General features: G+C 37.7%; 1 protein-coding gene across 1 annotated transcript in view; it reads left to right on the top strand.

The window, feature by feature from the left end:
• Positions 1-21,514, top strand: part of LOC308614095 (uncharacterized protein) — a gene marked incomplete at its 5' end in the record, with an annotated part of 42,027 nt that overhangs the window by 8,755 nt on the left and 11,758 nt on the right. The window contains 3 exons of the mRNA XM_081228291.1: positions 9,772-9,991; positions 18,999-19,125; positions 21,046-21,356. Of these exons, the coding sequence (XP_081084417.1) occupies positions 9,772-9,991; positions 18,999-19,125; positions 21,046-21,356 (658 nt within the window). The remainder of the gene's footprint in view (positions 1-9,771; positions 9,992-18,998; positions 19,126-21,045; positions 21,357-21,514) is intronic.

Genomic DNA, 21,514 nt, shown 5'->3' with positions numbered 1-21,514 from the left:
AATTTTTTTGGACTTTCCTAAATATTCCACTACATGTGTCAGACTATTTTTTAAAAATTTTTATTGGAGTATAGTTGATTTACAACGTTGTGTTAGTTTCAGGTGTACAGCAAAGTGAATCAGTTATACATATACACATATCCATTCTTTTTTAGATTCTTTTCCCACATAGGTCATTACGGAGTATTGAGTAGAGTTCCCTGCGCTATACAGCAGGGCCTTATTAGTTATCTATTTTATATATAGCAGTGTGTATATGTCAATCCCAATCTCCCAATTTATTCCTCTCCCCCTTACCCCCTGGTAATTGTAAATTTGTTTTCTACATCTGTAACTCGATTTCTGTTTTGTAGATAAGTTCATTTGTACCCTTTTTTAAGATTCCACATATATGTGTTATCATATGATATTTGTCTTTCTCATGAAGGAGTGTTTTTAAATCTTAGAGTTTGCAAATCACTGTTTATCTGGAGGAAGTAAAAACTAGAACTGTCAAGTCCTCTGGAGGGCTAATTGACAAAGTTTGGTCATTAAAAGGAAAATTAAACTAGATCTAGAATCAATGTTGTGTGAGTCTGAGACTCATGCTACCTTAAGTACTTTTAAAGAAACCTGTTACCTAACATTATCTTAAAAATACCCTAACAATAAGATAACTAAAAATAAGATCTTAAAACATAGTTCTTATATCCTAGTACAGGGAAATGGGACCACTGCATTACACAGCTCCAGGGGACATTCATTATTTACATTGTATCACTGAACCACTACAGTTCAGAGAACCCCCTGACTTACTGGTTAAAATAATGAAGATAATGCTGACAGACTTGAGCAATTATTGTGATTACCAGAAATTGGGATCATTTGATAGGAATCAAATTTCAGCTTAGCATTTGTTGAGGTTCTGCCATGTGAAAATTACTAAAATAAGGCACTTGGGAGGTGAGGATATAAAAATAAATTAACCATGATTCTCATCCACAAAAAAATTAGAAGGTGGGGAGATAGGCATATACAATGAAAGAAAATACCAGGTAAACTCTGAGCATAGGCTTCTTGGAGGTAGGGGCAGTTAAGGTGAAACTTGAAGGGCATAGAGGTTGAAGATAGGGGTGTAGGAGGACTCCTCTGGTGGTCCAGTGGTTGAGACTCTGTACTTCCACTTCAGGGGGCATAGGTTCAGTCCCCAGTTGGGGAACTAGGATCCCACATGCTGTGCGACATGGCCAAAAATAAAATAAAATAAATAACTGAAGATAGGGGTGTAGAACTGTAAAAGTAGGTTGGAGTCAATGAAGTAGCCAGAATAACATGCTATAATGAGTTTGAAGTTGATGGGGAATCATCACAGTGTTCTGTTGTGTTTTTTAAAATTAATTAATTATTTTATTTTTTAATTTTTGGCTGCACTGGGTCTTCGTTGTTGCACGCGGGCTTTTCTCTAGTTGCGGCGAGCAGGGGCCACTCTTTGTTGCGGTGCGTGGGCTTATTTCTGTGGCTTCTCTTGTTGTGGAGCATGGGCTCCAGGCGCTCAGGCTGCAGCAGTTGTGGCACGTGGGCTCAGTAGCTGTGGTGCCTGGGCCTAGTTGCTCTGCAGCATGTGGGATCCTCCAGGGCCAGGGATCGAACCCATGTCCCCTGCAGGTGGATTCTTAACCACTGCGCCACCAGCGAAGTCCCCAACACAGGGTTTTGAGGAGAAGTGATATTATACAATCTGAAACAGCTAAGGGCAGAATTGATATTCTTTGCTTGTGTTCTTGGAACATTCTGTTCATACCACTGTTATTGCACCTGTTATGGTATATTCTAGTTGTTTCCAAATTGGTCTCCCTAGTGAGCTGGGAAATTTTTGAGAGTTCTTAATCTTCTCAGGATCCCCAGAGCCTAGCACATGCCTGGAACACAGAAGACACTAAAGGCTTGTTTGTTGAATAAAGAATGGCTCAGAGGGTTGCTAGAATGGAGGTGGGAAGACCAAGTACGATGTCTTACAACAAACAGTGCATGAGATGGACAATGAAGCCCTGAAACAAGACAAAGACAAATGGAAAGAAAGGGGTAGATATGAAAGACATATTAGAAGTACAATGAACAGACTAAATGACTTGAGGGGGAGAGTTAAAAACAAAAGGGTGAGTAAAAAATTACTCTGATCTAATTAACATGTTTTTAAATGAATGAATTTACATATAAATGAATTTTTAACTTTTTTTTTTTTTTTTCCACACTGAACTGTTTGCGGGATCTCAGTTCCCTGACCAGGGGTTGAACCCGGGCCACAGCAGTGAAGGCTCAGAATCCTAACCACTAGGCCACCAGGGGGCTCCCACTTTCCATTTTTTAAACATTTGATCTTGCTATTAATAGGTATTTTCTAAACAGATCTTTCATAGAATATTTAACCCATTATTTTAAGTAAATTAATTCATGATTAAATAAATAGGTCTTAAGACAGGATCTGATTTGTAATACATAGACTCAGAGGTGAAGCAAATCACATATTTTGATAATAAATAGAAACTGACGAATGAAGAGTAGAAGTGCTCAAGAAATGCCGTAAAAGAATAATTCCTTTACACAAGGAGTAAAAGTTTCACTTGTGTGAAAAGTAAGAAGGGGGTAAAAAATCTGATCCTAGAGTTTAGTACAAGGTAAAAAGATTTAAAACATTTTGTTATCAACCAGTGACGCTGAGTTCTCTTAACTAGTGACTTCACTCTTTTTCTCTAGGGAGAATTTGCTAAATTTATTTCACTAATGATTCTATTCTATTCTAAGAACTTTTAGTTTAATAATGCTATAATTTTTAAGGACTCCTGTCCTCACTACTTTATACTGCAAAACCAATTTCTCTTTAGAATTTTGCCAGAATATCCTAAAAACCCAATTTTAGACTATAAGCCATTTCCATTTCCTCTATGGTAGGAAGGTTATATTTATTCTATGAGGATTGCTCAAGGAACAAAACTATAGAACATCTTTTAATATGCATATTTTGGGGGAAATGGAACAATATTTTATAAAGAAGATTGGTCATGTGCTGGAAATGGCATTAAAAAGCAATCTAAATGATGAAGTCAGTGCAACCCTGGAGGCTATGGTGCTGACCATGAAGAGTTTATTGAATTCTGAAGATTCTTCTTCACGCTGAGAAGCTTTATCTGGCTTCTAAATTGTAAAATTCATTAAAAAAAATTTACCTCTCGTATGGTCATTTAAAGGAAAACAAAACACAACATAGGATTTGTCACGTCCAGATTTGCATTGTTCTTTGATACCAGCACTAATGGAAAGAAAACCAGGGAGGGAGATAAAAAGGAGACAGATGGTTTCATGAAAGCCAAGGATCAGTCATGGAATCACTGCAGAAAACAGAAACCACTCTGACTTTTCCAAAAAAAATTACTTAATACAGAGAATTACATGTATACAAAATGATTGGAAAGTCTTTGTGTGGGAGCTGGGGCCAGCGTTGGATGAATGTGTTCAAAGACACACCACTGTAGATGAGATCCGAAGGTCCAGAAGTTGCTGCTACTGCCGTTGAGCATTTCTTGCATAGCCACAGCTGCCTCTCAACTTCCACAAAACTGGTAAATAGGTAATGGAATGTTTTTTTCTGTCCATTCTCCAAGGAGAATGTTTTTTTCTCCTTGAACTTGCTTACCAGCAGAAATAGCAGTGGGAAGATGGTCTTTTCTCCTTTAAATTTAATGAGAATGCATCTCTCTTTGGTGCAGCTCAGTTTACATAAAGCATGGGTCTCAAAGTGTAGTTCTCCAGATCAGCAACATTAACATCACCTGGAAAAACCAACAACAACAAAAAAACCAAATTCTTAGTCCCAGGCCAAACTAGAAACTCTGGGGGTAGGTCTAGCAATCTGTTTTTTTTTTTTTTTTTTTTGCGGTACGCGGGCCTCTCACTGTTGTGGCCTCTCCCACTGTGACGCACAGGCTCCGGACGCGCAGGCTCAGCGGCCATGGCTCACAGGCCTAGCCGCTCCACGGCACGTGGGATCTTCCCGGACCGGGGCACGAACCCGTGTCCCCTGCATCGGCAGGTGGACTCTCAACCACTGCGCCACCAGGGAAGCCCTAGCAATCTGTTTTTAAAGAAGACTTCCAGGTTACTCTGAAGCATGCTAAAGTCTGAGAACCATTGGCCTAGAGAATCCCAGCCTCCAAAAACGAGTCTGGAAAATAACAGTTTTATTTCTAGTTCTATGGAACAAGAAAACATCAGGAACGGGAATGGATACCAAGTGCCAGTGACTGTACCCAGCAAAAGAGCATGGCCAATGGTGTCAAAAGCTTCAGTGACATGTGGAATATGATGACAACTGAAAAGAAGTGTTGAATCTGACACAAGAGGAGAGTTTCCATGGTGAGGCATAAAGGATGAAAGATGGAATGATATAAAAATTGATTTATAGTAGATAAAGAATGAGCACAGAGGGTTCTTACCATCAGTGTGGCTGGACAATGAAGAGGAGAAATGGGTTTTAGCCTGAGCTCAAATCTTTCACTTCATCTTCACGACCTTGTTTGAGCACCACTTTGCTCCATTTCAGATACTTTAGTTCCTTCTGCAGCTAATTAGCAAAGTTTGTGGAGTGCTTTTTTGGATGACTTAATTTCAAGTTCCAAGGGAGCACAAACTGCAATTTAGTGTACATCTGAAATTTAACATATGCTTATAATTTAGTGTATAGTTATAGTCTAATATGTGCCAGACACTATGCTAGGCCCTTGATATATGTTATTTTTATTTCTTACAACCAGAATGTAAGGCGGGTAAGAAAATTTAACTTATTTGTCTTGGCCACAGTCTGTCTTATTCCTCCAGATTTTGAGGTCTTTCCACTCTTCCATATTTTCTTTCTCTGTAAATTACTGGCTTCACAGGGGTGTGTTTTTTAAATAGCAGTATGATTAGAAAATACATAAAGGTATGTGTTGAGAACATATAAGGTTTATTTCATTGTTTGAATTCCACAGAATGTTTTAGACACTGACGTATACACATACTGTATTAAAAATTTAGTTTTAAGTGCTTGATCGTCATACCTCCTTTGCTTCTGGGAATTATAGCATTTCTAATTAATGTAATTTTATTCAGTAACAAAGTATTCCTGAACTTTTTTCTTGTTATAAAGCATATGCTGTTTTACAAAGTCAAATGAAAGCATTTCCTCTAAAATCAGGAACAAGACAAGGGTGCCCACTCTTGCCACTATTATTCAACATAGTTTTGGAAGTCCTAGCCATGGCAGTCAAAGAAAAAGAAATAAAAGAAATCCAAACTGGCAAAGAAGAAGTAAAACTGAAACTGTTTACAGATGACATGATACTATACATAGAAAATCCTAAAGATGCCACCAGAAAACTACTAGAGCTAAACAATGAATTTAGTAAAGTTGCAGGATACAAAATTAATACACAGAAATCTCTTGCATTCCTATACACTAACAAAGAAAGATCAGAAGGAGAAATTAAGGAAACAATCCCATTTACCATTGCAACAAAAGGAATAAAATACCTAGGAATAAGCCTAAGGAGGCAGAAGACCTGTACATAGAAAACTATGAGACTCTGATGAAAGAAATCAAAGATGACACAAACAGCTAGAGAGATATGTCATGTTCTTGGACTGGAAGAATCAATATTGTGAAAATGACTGTACTACCCAAAGCAATCTACAGATTCAGTGCAATCCCTATCAAATTACCAATGACATTTTTCACAACACTAGAACAAAAAATTTTACACTTTGTATGAAAACACAGAAGACCTCAAATAGCAAAAGCAATCTTGAGGAAAAAAAAAAACGGAGCTGGAGGAATCAGGCTCCCTGACTTTATACCACAGGGCTACAGTAATCAAGACAGAATGGTACTGGCACAAAAACGGAAATATAGATCAATGGAACAAGATAGAAAGCCCAGAGATAAACCCACACACCTATGGTCAACCAATCTATGACAAAGGAGGCCAAAATATACAATGGAGCAAAGACAGCCTCTTCAATAGTGGTGCTACTTGTGGACATTAGTGGACTATTAGTCCAATAGTGGACAGCTACATGTAAAAGAATGAAATTAGAACATTCCCTAACACCATACACAAAAATAAACCCAAAATGGATTAAAGACCTCAATGTAAGGCCAGACACTATAAAACTCTTAGAGGAAAACATAGGCAGAACACTCTAGCCAACTCCTAGAGTAATGAGAATAAAAATAGAACTAAACAAATAGGACCTAATTAAACTTAAAAGCTTTTGCACAGCAAAGGAAACCATAAACGATGAAAAGACAACCCTCATCTTGGGAGAAAATGTTTGCAAATGAAGTAACTGACAAAGGATTAATCTCCAGAATATACAAACAGCTCATGCAGCTCAATATCAAAAAAACAAAAAACCCAATCAAAAAATAGGCGGAAGACCTAAATAGACATTTGTCCGAAGAAGATATACAGGTGGCCAACAAACACATGAAAAAATGCTCAACATCACTAATTATTAGAGAAATGCAAATCAAAATCAAAGCTACAATGAGATATCACCTCACACCGGTCAGAATGGCCATCAAAAAATCTACAAACAGTAAATGCTGGAGATGGTGTGGAAAAAAGGGACCACTCTTGCACTGTTGGTGGGAATGTAAATTGATACAGCCACTATGGAGAACAGTATGGAGGTTCCTTAAAAAAACTAAAAATAGAACTACCATGTGAACAAGCAATCCCACTACTGGGCATATACCCAGAGAAAATCATAATTCAAAAAGACACATGCAGGCTTCCCTGGTGGCACAGTAGTTAAGAATCTGCCTACCAGTGCAGGGGACACGGGTTCGAGCCCTGGTCTGGGAAGATGCCACATGCCACAGTGCAACTAAGCCTGTGCGCCACAACTACTGAGCCTGTGCTCTAGAGCCTGTGAGCCACAACTGCTGAGCCTGCATGCCACAACTACTGAAGCCTGAGCTCCTAGAGCCTGTGCTCTGCAACAAGAAAAGCCACTGCAACGAAAAGCCTGCACACTGCAAAGAAGAGTAGCCTCCACTCGCCACAACTAGATAAAAAGCCTGCGTGCAGCAACGAAGACCCAACACAGCCAAAAATAAATAAATAAATTTATATTAAAAAAAAAAAGACACATGCACCCCAATGTTCATTGCAGCACTATTTACAATAGTCAGGACATGGAAACAATCTAAATGTCCATCAACAGAGGAATGGATAAAGAAGATGTGGGGGCTTCCCTGGTGGCGCAGTGGTTGAGAGTCCGCCTGCCGATGCAGGGGACATGGGTTCGTGCCCCGGTCCGGGAAGATCCCACATGCTGTGGAGCGGCTGGGCCCATGAGCCATGGCCGCTGAGCCTGTGCGTCCGGAGCCTGTGCTCCACAACGGGAGAGGCCACAACAGTGAGAGGCCCGCGTACCGCAAAAAAAAAAAAAAAGATGTGGTACATATATACAATGGAATATTATTCAGCCATAAAAAAGAACAAAATTGAGTCATTTGTGGAGACGGGGATGGACCTAAATGCTGTCATACAGAGTGAAGTAAAGTCAGAAAGAGAAAAACAAATATTCTATATTAATGCATATATGTGGAATCTGAAAAAATTGGTATAGATGATCTTATCTACAAAGCAGAAATAGAGACACAGACGTAGAGAACAAATGTATGGGTACCAAGGGGGAAGGGGGGATGGGATTAATTGGGAGATTGGGATTGACATATATACACTACTGATATTATGTATAAAATAGATGACTAATGAGGACCTACTGTACAGCACAGGGAACTCTTCTCAGTGCTCTGTGGTGAACTAAATGGGAAGGAAATCCAAAAAAGAGGGGATATATGTATACGTATAGCTGATTCACTTTGCTGTACAGCAGAAATTAACACAACATTGTAAATCAACTATACTCCAATAAAAAATTTTTTTAAATAACAATAAAAAGAAGAAATTTGGCTTTACTTTCTTACTAGTTCATCAGGTTTACACACAGCCTATTAAGAAATTTGAACAAATTAGATTAAATTAAAAGATAATTGACCCTTGAATGTCAGCAGTGCCTCAATTTTCTTCATCTAGTGAACTTTCTTCACTTATCAGATAGAAGAGCAGAGATTTTTTACATGCTACCAAGAGATAAATAACTTACCTCACAGCAGCTGCACCCCTTGCCTCTCCAATCCTTTTTGGACTCTTCCTCTAGTGGCAGCCATTGGTGGCTCTTTTATGTCATGTGATGTCTCATATCATTCTTGGTTCTCTGTATAGCTTTATGATCTCTTCTTTCCTTTAGTTGCCTTAAAATATATATATATATAATCAATTTAAGCCTGGCTCTTTCTCTTGATTCTTCTCTCTACCCATTTCTCTGATCAGCACAAATAAGGCCAGGAACCAAGTGGTATAAACATAGGCTGCTCTTTAGAAGAGCAGCCTGTGACCACATTCCCTTTTACAACCCATCATAAAACAAAACATCCACGGCCAAAGCATCAAGTATTTCTTTTCTGCTAGAAATTATAAAATTCATTATTTGTCTAATTTACTTTTATAACAAGATTTAAACAAAGTTAACTTTGATGAGAATAAAATCACATATTCCAAACCCTATGTGTCAACTTGACATGATTTTTAAAATGTATTTAACATTGGAATCTACTGTTAGGAGATTCTGAAGTCTTCATTTTATTGTATAATAATGTATAATTTAAATACTCATAATGATCCCACTACTGGGCATATACCCTGAGAAAACCATAATTCAAAAAGAGTTATGTAGGGCTTCCCTGGTGGCGCAGTGGTTGGGAGTCCGCCTGCCGATGCAGGGGACACGGGTTCGTGCCCCGGTCCGGGAGGATCCCACATGCCGCGGAGTGGCTGGGCCCATGAGCCATGGCCGCTGAGCCTGTGTGTCCGGAGCCTGTGCTCCGCAACAGTAGAGACCACAGCAGTGAGAGGCCCGTTTACCAAAAAAAAAAAAAAAAAAGAGTCATGTACCAAAATGTTCATTGCAGCTCTATTTACAATAGTCAGGACATGGAAGCAACCTAAGTGTCCATCAACAGATGAATGGATAAAGATGTGGCACATGTATACAATGGAATATTACTCAGCCATAAAACAAAATGAAACTGAGTTATTTGTAGTGAGGTGGATGGACCTAGAGTCTGTCATACAGACTGAAGAAAGTCAGAAAGAGAAAAACAAATACCGTATGCTAACACATATATATGGAATCTAAAAGAAAAAAAAAAGTGGTCATGAAGAACCTAGGGGCAAGACGGGAATAAAGATGCAGACCTACTAGAGAATGGACTTGAGGCTACGGGGAAGGGATAGGGTAAGCTGGGACAAAGTGAGAGAGTGGCATGGACATATACACACTACCAAACGTAAAATAGTTGGCTAGTGGGAAGCAGCCGCATAGCACAGGGAGATCAGCTCGGTGCTTTGTGACCACCTAGAGTGGTGTGATAGGGAGGGTGGGAGGGAGGGAGACGCAAGAGGGAAGAGATACGGGAACATAAGTATATGTATAACTGATTCACTTTGTTATAAAGCAGAAACTAACACACAAACACACACACAAATACTCATAATGATTTAAAATCATGAAGTTTCTAAAACCAAATTTATAAATGATTTTTTTACATCTTTATAAATGATTTTTAAATAACACTCTTCCTTTCTCATTAGCTAAGAAATCTTTGAAACAAACTTTTCATAAAAGACACTTCATTGCAAGAGATGAAGAATGAGCTAGAAAGTTACAAAGAAAATAATGTGCAACAGTCATTCCACATAATGTCCCTGAAAGATGATATCAAGGACCTAGAACTTATTGCTTCTCTAACCAGAATTAAATCTTTGAAAAACACCAATATTCAGAGTCTTGAAAGAGGCAACTGGGATCTAACTAGAAGAATTATAGAACTAGAAAACCTTCTAAGGTAGGGAATTTTCTAGTTTGTTTTCAAAAATGTCATTTGTCATAAGCTTGCAAATAGTATATGAAACTCATATCCTGATTGATCACAGAATTTAAATCTAATGGAATTTTAAATACAGACTCAAAATTATATTTAAAAAATTTTTTTTACTGAGATATAATTTTTGTTTCATTAAAATTCACCCTTTTTCGGGCTTCCCTGGTGGCGCAGTGGTTGAGGGTCCGCCTGCCGATGCAGGGGACACGGGTTCGTGCCCCGGTCTGGGAGGATCCCACATGCCGCGGAGCGGCTGGGCCCGTGGGCCATGGCTGCTGGGCCTGCGCGTCCGGAGCCTGTGCTCTGCAGGGGGAGAGGCCACAGCAGTGAGGGGCCCGCCTACCGCAAAAAAAAAAAAAAAAAAAAAAAAAAAATTCACCCTTTTTCAATACACAATTCAGTAGTTTTTAGTATATTCACAAGGTTGTGCAAGCATCACCAGTCTCTAATTTCAGAATGTTTCCATCAACCCCTAAAGAAACGCCATGTCTGTTAGGAGTTACTCCCCATTCCACTCTCTCCAGTCTCTGGCAATCTACTTTCTTTCTCTGTGGACTTGCCTTTTCTGGACATTTCATATGAATAAAATGATACATACAATATACGGCCTCTGTGTCTGACTTCTTTCATTTAGCGCAATGATTTCAAGATTCATCACTGTTTAGCATGAATCAGTACTTCATTTTTTTTTTATTGCTGAATAATATTCCATCATAAGGATACACCACATTTTATTTATCCATTCATCAGTTGATGAACATTGGGTTGTTTCCTTTGCAGGGGACTTTATGAATAAACTGTTATGAACATTCTTATATGAGCTTTTATATGACTATGTTTTATTTCTCTTAGGTATATGCCTTAGGAGTAGAATTGGTCATAAAGTAACTCTATGTTTAACTTCTTGAGGTTACTTCTGAGCAACTTCCAGGGTGGTTTCCAAAATCTTTTAATTTTGATGAAGTTTATCTTTTCTTTTTTTTTTTGTCATTTGTGTCTTTGGTGTTATATCAAAAAAACCATTGCCTAATCCAGTATCACAAAGATTTACACGTATGTTTTCTTTTAATAGTTATTGTTTTAGTACTTAAATTTTTGTCTTTGATCCATTTTGACCAATTAAAAAATTTTATTTTACTGAAGTATAGTTGATTTACAATGTTGTGTTAATTTTTCTGTACAGCAAATTAAGTTATACATATACATACATTCTTTTTTATATACTTTTCTATTATGGTTTATCACAGGATATTGAATATAGTTCCCTGTGCTATACAGTAGGGCCTTGTTTATCCATTCTATATATAATAGTTTGCATCTGCTAATCAAAAACTCCCAATCCATTCCTCCTCCACACTCCCTTCCCCTTGGCAACCACAAGTCTCTTTTCTATGTCTGTGAATCTGTTTCTGTTTTGTAGATAAGTTCATGTGTACCTTTTTTTAGATTCTACATATAAGTGATATCATATGGTATTTGACTTTTTCTTTCTGACTTACTTAGTATGACAATCTCTAGGTCCATCCATGTTGCTACAAATGGCATTCTTTCATTCTTTTTTTTATAGTTTTGTCCAGATATATGCCCAGGAGTGGGATTGCTGGATCATATGGGCAACTGTATTTTTATTTTTTTGAGGAACCTCCATACTGTTTTTCATAGTGGCTGCACCAATTTACATTCTCACCAACAGTGTAGGAGGATTCCCTTTTCTCTACACCCTCTCCAGCATTTGTTATTTGTAGACTTTTTAAAAAACTTTTTATTGGAGACAAATATACATGTAATAGTTTTTCATATCTTAAATGTAAATCCTAATGAATTGTGGACTTTTTAATGATGACCATTCTGAGCCGTGTGAGATGATACCTCATTGTAGTTTTGATTTGCATTTCTCTAATAATTAGTGATGTTGAGCATATTTGCATGTGCTTTTTGGCCATCTATCTGTCTTCTTTGGAGAGATATCTATTTAGGTCTTCTGCCCATTTTTCGATTGGATTGTTTGGTTTTTTTTTGTTGAGTTCTGTGAGCTGTTTGTATATTTTGGAAATTAAGCCCTTGTTGGTCGCATCATTTACAAATATTTTCTCCCACTCTGTAGGTTGTCTTTTCATTTTGTTTATGGTTTCTTTTGCTGTACGAAAGCTTGTAAGTTTGATCAGGTTCCATTTGTTTATTTTTGCTTTTATTTTTATTGCTGTGGGAGACTGACCTAAGAAAACATTGGTACTATTTATGCATTTTGACTAATTTTTCTATAGGTGTGAGTTAGGAGTCCCAATTCATTCTTTTTAAAAAATTTTTTATTGGAATATAGTTGATTTACAATGTTGTGTTAGTTTCTGCTGTACAGCAAAGTGAATCAGTTATACATATACACACTTTTTAAGATTCTTTTCCCATATAGGTCATTACAGAGTATTGAGTAGAGTTCCCTGTGCTATAACAGTAAGTCCTTATTAGTTATCTATTTTATATATAGTAGTCAAATCCATTCTTTTTCATATGAAGATCCACTTGTTGTCCCAGCACCACATGTTGAAAAGATTATTCTTTCTCCCATTGAGTTGTCGTGACAATTTTGCAAAAAAATCAATTGACCATAAATGTATTCATTTAATTCTGGACTCTCAATTCTATTTCACTGGTCTATATGTCTATTCTCATACCAGTACCACACTGTCCTAATTACTGTAGCTTTGTAGTAAGTTTTGAAATGTGAGTCCTCAAACTTTTTCTTTTTTTTTTCAAGAGTGTTTTGGCTACTCTGGGTCCCTTACTTTTCTATATGAATTTTAAGATTGGCTTGTTGGTTTCTGTAAAAAAGGGAGCTAGGATTCTGATAGGGATTGTGTTGAATCTGTAGATCAATTTGGGGAATACTGTCATATTAAGTCTTCAATCCATGAATATGGGGCATCTTTCCATTTATTTAGGTCTTTAATTTCTTTCAAAAATATTTTGCAGTTTTTAGTGAATGTCTTACATTTCTTTTGTTATATTTATTTCTGTATTTCTAAGTATTTTATTCTTATTTATGCATTGGAAAGAGAACTGTTTCCTTAATTTTGTTTTTGGATTGTTCATTTTCAGAGAATAGAAATATAGTGGATTTTTCTATATCAATCTTGTGTCCTGCTAACCTTGCTGAACTTGTTTATTAGCTCCTATAGGTTTTTCTGTGTGTGTGTGTTTGTGTGTGTATTCCATAAGATTTTCTCTATACAAGACCATGTTATCGGCAAAGAGACTTACTTCTTCCTTTCTATTTATTTATTTATTGAAGTATAGTTGAATTACAATGTTGTATTAGTTTCAGGTGTACAGCAAAGTGATATATAGATATAGATATAGATATCGGTATATATATATATTCTTTTTCAGATTCTTTTCCCATATAGGTTATTACAAAATATTACTATAGTTCCCTGTACTATACAGTAGGTCCTTGTTGTTTATTTTATATAGAGTAGTGTGCATCAGTTAATCCCAAACTCATAATTAATCCCCCCTCCTCCACCCTTTGGTAACCATAAGTTTGTTTTCTATGGCTGTGCGTTTTTTAAATAAGTTCATTTGTATCATTTTTTTTTAGATTCCACATATAAGTGATATCATATGGCATTTGTCTTTTTCTTTCCGACTTACTTCACTTGGCATGATAATCTCTATGTCCATCCATGTTGCTGCAAATGGCATCATTTCATTCTTTTTTATGGCTGAGTAATATTCCACTGTATATATATAGCACATCTTCTTTATCCATTCATCTGTTGATGGATGTTTAAGTTGTCCATGTCCTGGCTATTGTAAGTAGTGCTGCTATGAACATTGGGGTGCATGTATCTCTTCCAATTAGAGTTTTCATCTTTTCCAGATATATGCCCAGGAGTGGGATTGCTGGATCATAAGGTAACTTTATTTTCAGTTTTTTTTTTTTTTGCGGTACGCAGGCCTCTCACTGTTGTGGCCTCTCCCGTTGCGGAGCACAGGCTCCAGACGCGCAGGCTCAGGGGCCATGGCTCACGGGCCCAGCCGCTCCGCGTCATGTGGAATCTTCCCAGACCGGGGCACAGACCCATGTCCCCTGCACTGGCAGGCAGACTCTCAACTACTGCGCCACCAGGAAAGCCCTATTTTCAGTTTTTTAAAGAGCCTCCATACTGTTCTCCATAGTGGCTGCACCAATTTACGTTCCCACAGCATAGGAGGTTTCCTTTTTCTCCACACCTCTCCAGCATTTATAATTTGTAGACTTTTTGATGATGGCCTTTCTAACCTGTGAGAGGTGATACCTCACTGTAGTTTTGGTTTGCATTTCTCTAATAATTAGAGATATTGAGCACCTTTTCATGTGCCTATTGGCCATCTGTATGTCTTCTTTGGAGAAATGTCTATTTAGGTCTTCTGCCCATTTTTTTTATTGGTTTTTTTGTTTTTTTGATATTGAGCTATATGAGCTGTTTGTATATTTTGGAAATTAAACCCTTGTCGGTCACATCATTTGCAAATACTTTTTCCCAGTCTGTAGGTTGTCTTTTTGTTTTGTTTATGGTTTCCTTTGCTGTGAAAAAGATTTTAAGTTTAATTAGGTACCATTTGCTTATTTTTGCTTTTATTTCCATTAATGTAGGAGACCCATCCAAAAAATTATTGCTGTGATTTATGACAAAGAGCATTCTGCCTATGTTTTCCTGTAGGAATTTTATGGTATCTGGTGTTACATTTAGGTTTTCAATCCATTTTGAGTTTATTTTTATATATGGTATTAGAGGATGTTCTAATTTCATTCTTTTACCTGTAGCTGTCCAGTTTTCCCAGCACCACTTGTTGCAGAGACTGTCTTTTCTCCATTGTGTATTCTTTCCTCCTTTGTAGTAGGTTAATAGACCATAAGTGCATGGGTTTATTTCTGGGCTTGCTATCCTATTCCATTGGTCTACATGTCTGTTTTTGTGCCAGTACCATACTATTTGGATTACTGTAGCTTTGTAGTATAGTCTGAAGTCAGGGCACATGATTCCTCCAGCTCTGTCCTTCTTTCTTAAGATCGTTTTGCCTATTCAGGGTCTTTTGTGTTTACATACAAATTTTAAAATTATTTGTTCTAGTTCTGTGAATAATGCCATTAGTAATTTGATAGAGATTGCACTGAATCTGTAGACTGCCTTGGTTAATACGCTCATGTTAAATAATATTAATTCTTTTGATCCAAGAACATGGGCTATCTTTCCATCTGTTGTGTTGTCTTCAGTTTCTTTCATCGGTGTCTCATAATTTTTGGTAGGTTATTTCTAGGCACTTTTTTTTTTTTTTTTGGTATGTGGGCCTCTCACTGTTGTGGCCTCTCCCATTGTGGAGCACAGGCTCCGGACGCGCAGGCTCAGCGACCATGGCTCACGGGCCCAGCCGCTCTGCGGCATGTGGTATCTTCTTGGACCGGGGCACGAACCGGTGTCCCCTGCATCGGCAGGCAGACTCTCAACCACTGCGCCACCAGGGAAGCCCACTTTTTTCTTTTTGATGTGGTGGTAATGGGATTGTTTCCTTAATTTCTCTTTCTGTTAGTTTATTTAGTGTATAGAAATGCAACAGATTTCTTTAATTTTTATCTTACATCTTTACCAAATTCATTGATGAGCTCTAGTAGTTTTCTGGTGGTGTTTTTAGGATTTTGTATGTATAGTATAATGTCATCTTCAAACAGTGACGGTTTTATTTCTTCCTTTTGAATTTGGATTCCTTTTATTTCTTTATCTTCTCTGATTTCTGTGCCTAGGACTTCCAAGCCTATGTTGAATAAAAGTGGCAAGAGTGGGCATACTTATCTTGTTCCTGATCTTAGAAGGAATGCTTTCAGCTTTTCACCATTGAGTATGATGTTGTGTGTAGCTGTGGGTTTATCATATACAGCCTTTATTATGTTGAGGTATTACTTCTTCCTTTCTAATCTGGATGCTTTAAAATTATTTTTCTTGTCTATTGCCTTGACTCAAACTTCCAGTGCAGTATTGAAAGAAAGTCGTGAGAAACAGACATCCTTCTTTTGTTCTTGATCTTAGGTGGTGGTGGTGGGGGTTCAGTCTTTTACCATTAAGTATGATGTTACCTATGGGTTTTTTGTAGATGTCCTTTATCAGGTTGAGGAAATTCCCTTCTACGTTTGTTGAGTGTTTTTATCATTAAAATGTGTTGGATTTTGTCAAATGATTTTTCTGCATTTATTGGGATGATTATGTGGTTTTGTCCTTTATACAATGTGTTATTCTTAGACCCGTGGTTACTTAATTGGTTTACAGACAGAGAAGATATTTGATCATGTGCCCTTGGTTGATAGGAGGAGAAACAAAGTCATTAATTTTCCCTCTTATAATATGAATAATATTTAAGTAAGTCATACAATATGAAAAGCTATTGTATTCAGATGTGAATGTGTATTCAGATGTGAAGCTGTTTCTATTCTACATTAGTTAGTATATGTTGCCTCAATGAATAGGTTGAAGTTTCTTCTGGGTCTTGCATTTCCAAAATCTCTTTAAAAAAATATATATAGGATCTTGGGGCTTCCCTGGTGGTGCAGTGGTTGAGAGTCCGCCTGCTGAGGCAGGGGACATGGGTTCGTGCCCCGGTCCAGGAAGATCCCACATGCCGCGGAGTGGCTAGGCACGTGAGAAATGGCCGCTGAGCCTGCGTGTCCGGAGCCTGTGCGCCGCAACGGGAGAGGCCACAACAGTGAGAGGTGGCCTGCGTACCGCAAAAAAAAAAAAAAATATATATATATATATATATACATAGGATCTTAAAACTAAGTGATAAAACAAACCTTTACTCAGGCTGAAAAATTATTAAAATTAAAGGCTAGCAAGAGGGAGAGTAGTATTTCCTTTTTTTCTGGTTGTGCAGTGTATGAAAAAAGAAGACTGACAAAGTTCAAATGAAGAACTGTTTAAAAGAAATTCATCATTCCAATAATTATCTTCTCAGTGATAAGCTACCACCTGAAGTTGGTCTATAGTTTAACTCCTAATAACTGACCAAGCATTGCAGGCTCTTGAGCACAATTTTTAATATGGCTTTAGAGTGATTCACTCTGGACTTTTTGTTTTCTCTTTGATGCCAACAAGAAAGATGGCTATGTGGCATACCATTTTTTTTCATATTTATGTTCATGTTGAAGAGGGAGAGAATTGGAAGCTGTTCCTATGGAGTGAACTCTGGAGGAAACTTGGGACAAAAGATTGTTCTTAGGCCATATCTGGTCCTCAGCCCCTTTAGCTGTCCTCTCTTTGCATTTAGTGCAGTTGAGAATAAATTTTCAGACCCAGCACATTTTGCTTTTGTTCTATTGGTTACTGAAAGAGGTATGTTGAAGTCTCCAATTATGATTGTGGATTTGTGTCTCTCACTTTTAGTTCAACTTTTGCTTTATGTATTTTGAAACTATTTGCATTCTAATATAGGATATCTATATCTTTCTGTTGCATTGTAACTTTTTTTTTTTTTTTTTTTTTTTCTTTTTGCGGTATGCGGGCCTCTCACTGTTGTGGCCTCTCCCGTTGCGGAGCACAGGCTCCGGATGCGCAGGCCCAGCGGCCATGGCTCACGGGCCCAGCCGCTCCGCGGCATATGGGATCCTCCCAGACCGGGGCACGAACCCGTATCCCCTGCATCGGCAGGCGGACTCTCAACCACTGCGCCACCAGGGAGGCCCGCATTGTAACTTTTATTATTATAAAATGTCCCTTTTGTTTATTTATTTATTTATTTGTATCTATCCTGCTTAGGATTTGCAGAACTTACTGAATCTATCAATTGATGTCTTTCATCAGGTTTCAAAAATTCTTGGGAAGTATTTTTTTTAAAATATTGTTTCTGTCCCATTCTGTGTCTACTCTCATTCTAAGACTACAGTTGCAGGTGTTAGACCTTTTGAGTGTGACCTACATGTTTCTAATATAATTATTTTAATTAAAATTTTCTCTTTAGATAGTTCAGATAGTTTCTTTGATCTGACTCAAATTCACTAATTCTGTAGGATGCAAATCTTAGATAGAAGAGAACATAAAAAACATGGAAGATGGACTGAAACTTTAACCTAGCCTCAAGGTAGAAAATGTTACCAATACATACCAATGGTTAATCAAAACAAGAACCAAATAATTAACTGTTTGTATATTTGATAATAAAACAAGTTTTTACATATTCTATTCTCTATTGCTATATTATTATTTCTAATTCCTTTACCTCTCATGCAACCCCATTCAGGGATTCAGTTGAAGAACCCATGCAAGTGTTACTAAAATGGGAATATATTTGTCCCTCATCCCTTGTCCCTCAGTGTTCCAGGACCCCTGAGGATACCAAAATCTGAAGATGCTAAATCCCTTATATAAAATAGTATAGTATTTGCATATAACCTGTGCACATCTCCTGTGTACTTTAAATCATCTCTAGATTACTTCTAATACTTACTACTATGTAAATGCTATGTAAATGATTGCTGGTGTGAGGCAAATTTAAGTTTTGCTTTTTGGAACCTTCTGAAAAGAATCTTTTTGAATATTTTCAATCCATGGTTGGTTGAATCCATGGATGTGGAACCCTCGAATACAGAGGCCCACTGTGCTTGTACACATGTGGAACCTCCTGATCATCACGATATTACCATAGTAGCAGACAGATATTCATAGTCAAATTTCCTCTTGAAAAGGATGGTTTCAAAATTGACCTCCCCCTGGGGAACTACTACAGGACTTAACACTGGATTGTTGTTCTCTTCATTTCTCTACCATTTCTTGTCTTTCCCTACAAGTAGTTGGGTAACTGCACGGCTCTTTTCATAAGAAATACATTTTTACTTGATACACATGTTTAATATACTTTAAATGGAGGATATTTCTTTTTATTATTTTAATTGAAGTTTGAAAATTGGTTTCAAGATATCATTACCTGCCAATATCTTACACAGAGTACATCTGATTGAAAGAAAAAAAACAGAGCGAAAAGTAGACCTTTTGGAGAAAAAGTTAGCAGGTGTTAATAGATTCACCCCTTATATGAGTATGAAAGAACAAGAAGACAGTTTCATGACGAAGGTGAGAACAAATTTTGATTGATTTTTGAAGAAACAGAATTTTTTATTACCTTGTGTTACTCCAGGCGATAATTGGCAAATGTTAAGTGGTTTATTGGTCCTCTTCTTATGGAAGATAAAAGGAAGCAGTACAGCATGGCTGACTGGAAGAGTTTCTGAGGTATGGAGAAAAAGTGCAAGGCAGATCTGAAGGTCTCTGTGATACTAAAGAAAAGGTTAGAGGGAATGGAGCTTTGAGAGAAATGGGAGGAGGTGGTGGTTAGAGAGTGAAATATTCAAGTTTTAAATTTCTGGTCTGGGTTAGTTCCTGCTGCAGACAACATCTGGGTTTTTGGATTTGGGTGTAAGGATTGAATAGGGGTGTAGGTGAAGGTCATTGAAACTGAAGCACAGGAGTCACAAAACTAAATTGGTGGATCATCTACACTGGACATTGAAATCTAGAATTATGGCATGAGTTGGGTTTAGAAGGAAGAGGTTATCCTGGTCCCTAGTAGATAGCAATTCACAGGATGAATGGAAGTTTTATGGAAGAATGTTGGAGGAGGATGGGAGATGGACTACTGTCAAGGAAGTGGTAAAAGTTTATCTTGAAATCCATGGACCCAAACTGTTTATTATATATTCTGAATGTAAAATAAGGCCCATCGTGAACTCCCTTAATGTGAGGAGTTCCACTTTAAAAAATTCAGCAAAAAGCTTCCCTGGTGGCGCAGTGGTTGAGAGTCCGCCTGCCGATGCAGGGGACACCGGTTCGTGCCCCGGTCCGGGAAGATCCCACATGCCGCAAAGCGGCTGGGCCCGTGAGCCATGGCCGCTGAGCCTGCGCGTCCGGAGCCTATGCTCCACAACGGGAGAGGCCACAACAGTGAGAGGCCCGCGTACCGCTAAAAAAAAAAAAAAAAATTCAGCAACTACTTTCAGAGTTTAAAGTAATTCCAATTTTTAATCACCTCTTTCAAGTAATTCACAGTAACACTTTCCATGTTTCTGACTTCTCTGTCACATCTCCGAAAAACTCTCCCACACCGGAGTCCATGAAGCTGTGACCTTTTCTTCCACTGCTCTTTTATTCTACCTCTTTTTTCTGGGCTTTTAGTGAGACAAACCCATCATTACTTCAACAACTCTAGCTCCCCTTCTATTTCCCAGTTTCACATGACAAAAAGCCCAGAAACTAAACTTGTTTACTCAGTTTTCAGAATAGAAGGTGGCAAGAGGTGAAAAGAAGACTAGAATTTATAAAGGCAGAATATTCCTGGGAGAAGTGGGGGGAAGGAGAAGTACAAGCATTATCTTTTATTTTTTTCCTGTTTACAGTGGAAACAGGGTGCTTAAAAGGGAAAGGCTGGGGGAAAGAAATGTGAGTTATTTATGCTTTTACTTTATCAAAGCTGTTACTATTAAATGATGTTCTATAATCATAATTAAGTCTTTATGAAAATATCCATTTCCCTGCCAGCTTTTCACTTAATAGTCTTAGCATTCATTGACAATCCTTGCCTGAATCAGTTATTTTGTTAGGAGAAGTAAATGCTGAGTTTTAGAATTCTATCATTATTCCTACATTTATTAGCTCAAAATATGCTGTAAACAGTTCCTCTATAAACTGGAGCAGTTCGGTTAGCTGCTTCTCTAAGCTAAATTTCCTATGTTCTCAAAGTAGTTTCTCTATAACATCATTTTTTTTGGCCCTCCCTACCTGCCCCCACATAATATTTTAATACCTCTTGATGTTCTAGTTTACCCTTTTGAGTATGTCCTTGTCTCTCTTATGACTCTGTAACTCTTTATTTCTATTGAGAGCCTTTTCTCCTGAAGCTTTGTATTATGACTATACTTATATTTCAAAAGGAGGGAAGTAGATGTCTCAATATTAAATTCCATATGGGAAGTTTAACATGTGTGTCGGCATATTTAGGACAAGGATGAAGCTATCCTGGTCAAGAACTTTGAGAGAGACAACATTTTTCACTCTGAAGGACCAAAAGATGGACAGAAAATTTGGGATAAATGTCAACAAGATTTGATCCATAAGGAAAAACAGTTACCTGAGTTAGACAGACCTCCATATTCATTCAGCTGGGAAACTAAAACTCTGCCATCCCTCTATCAGAAATTCCTCAGTCAGTTGTCTACTCTTCCCAGCAACAGCGTTGAAGCCATACCAGCCACAGAGGAAGGTGTGAAAGAGAGCATTCAGGAGACTGGTGCAAATGAGCAATCTTGGAGGTCCGTAAGTGTATTGACAGATGAGTTACTCTTTCAAGTTAGTTTTAAGATGTGGGTTTTGATGTTAGCCAATTTAGTAAACTCTGTGGCTCTGAGTTTATTTTTATTACTACAGTGATAAAAGGGAAGAGGATGTCCATTATCACAGTAGAGGTAGT

This window comes from Mesoplodon bidens (assembly GCF_964165515.1).
Source record: "Mesoplodon bidens genome assembly, chromosome: 3".
Taxonomy (NCBI): Eukaryota; Metazoa; Chordata; class Mammalia; order Artiodactyla; family Ziphiidae; genus Mesoplodon; species Mesoplodon bidens.
The sequence above is the reverse complement of the archived record's forward strand: the minus strand, read 5'-3'. Positions and strand labels throughout refer to the sequence as shown.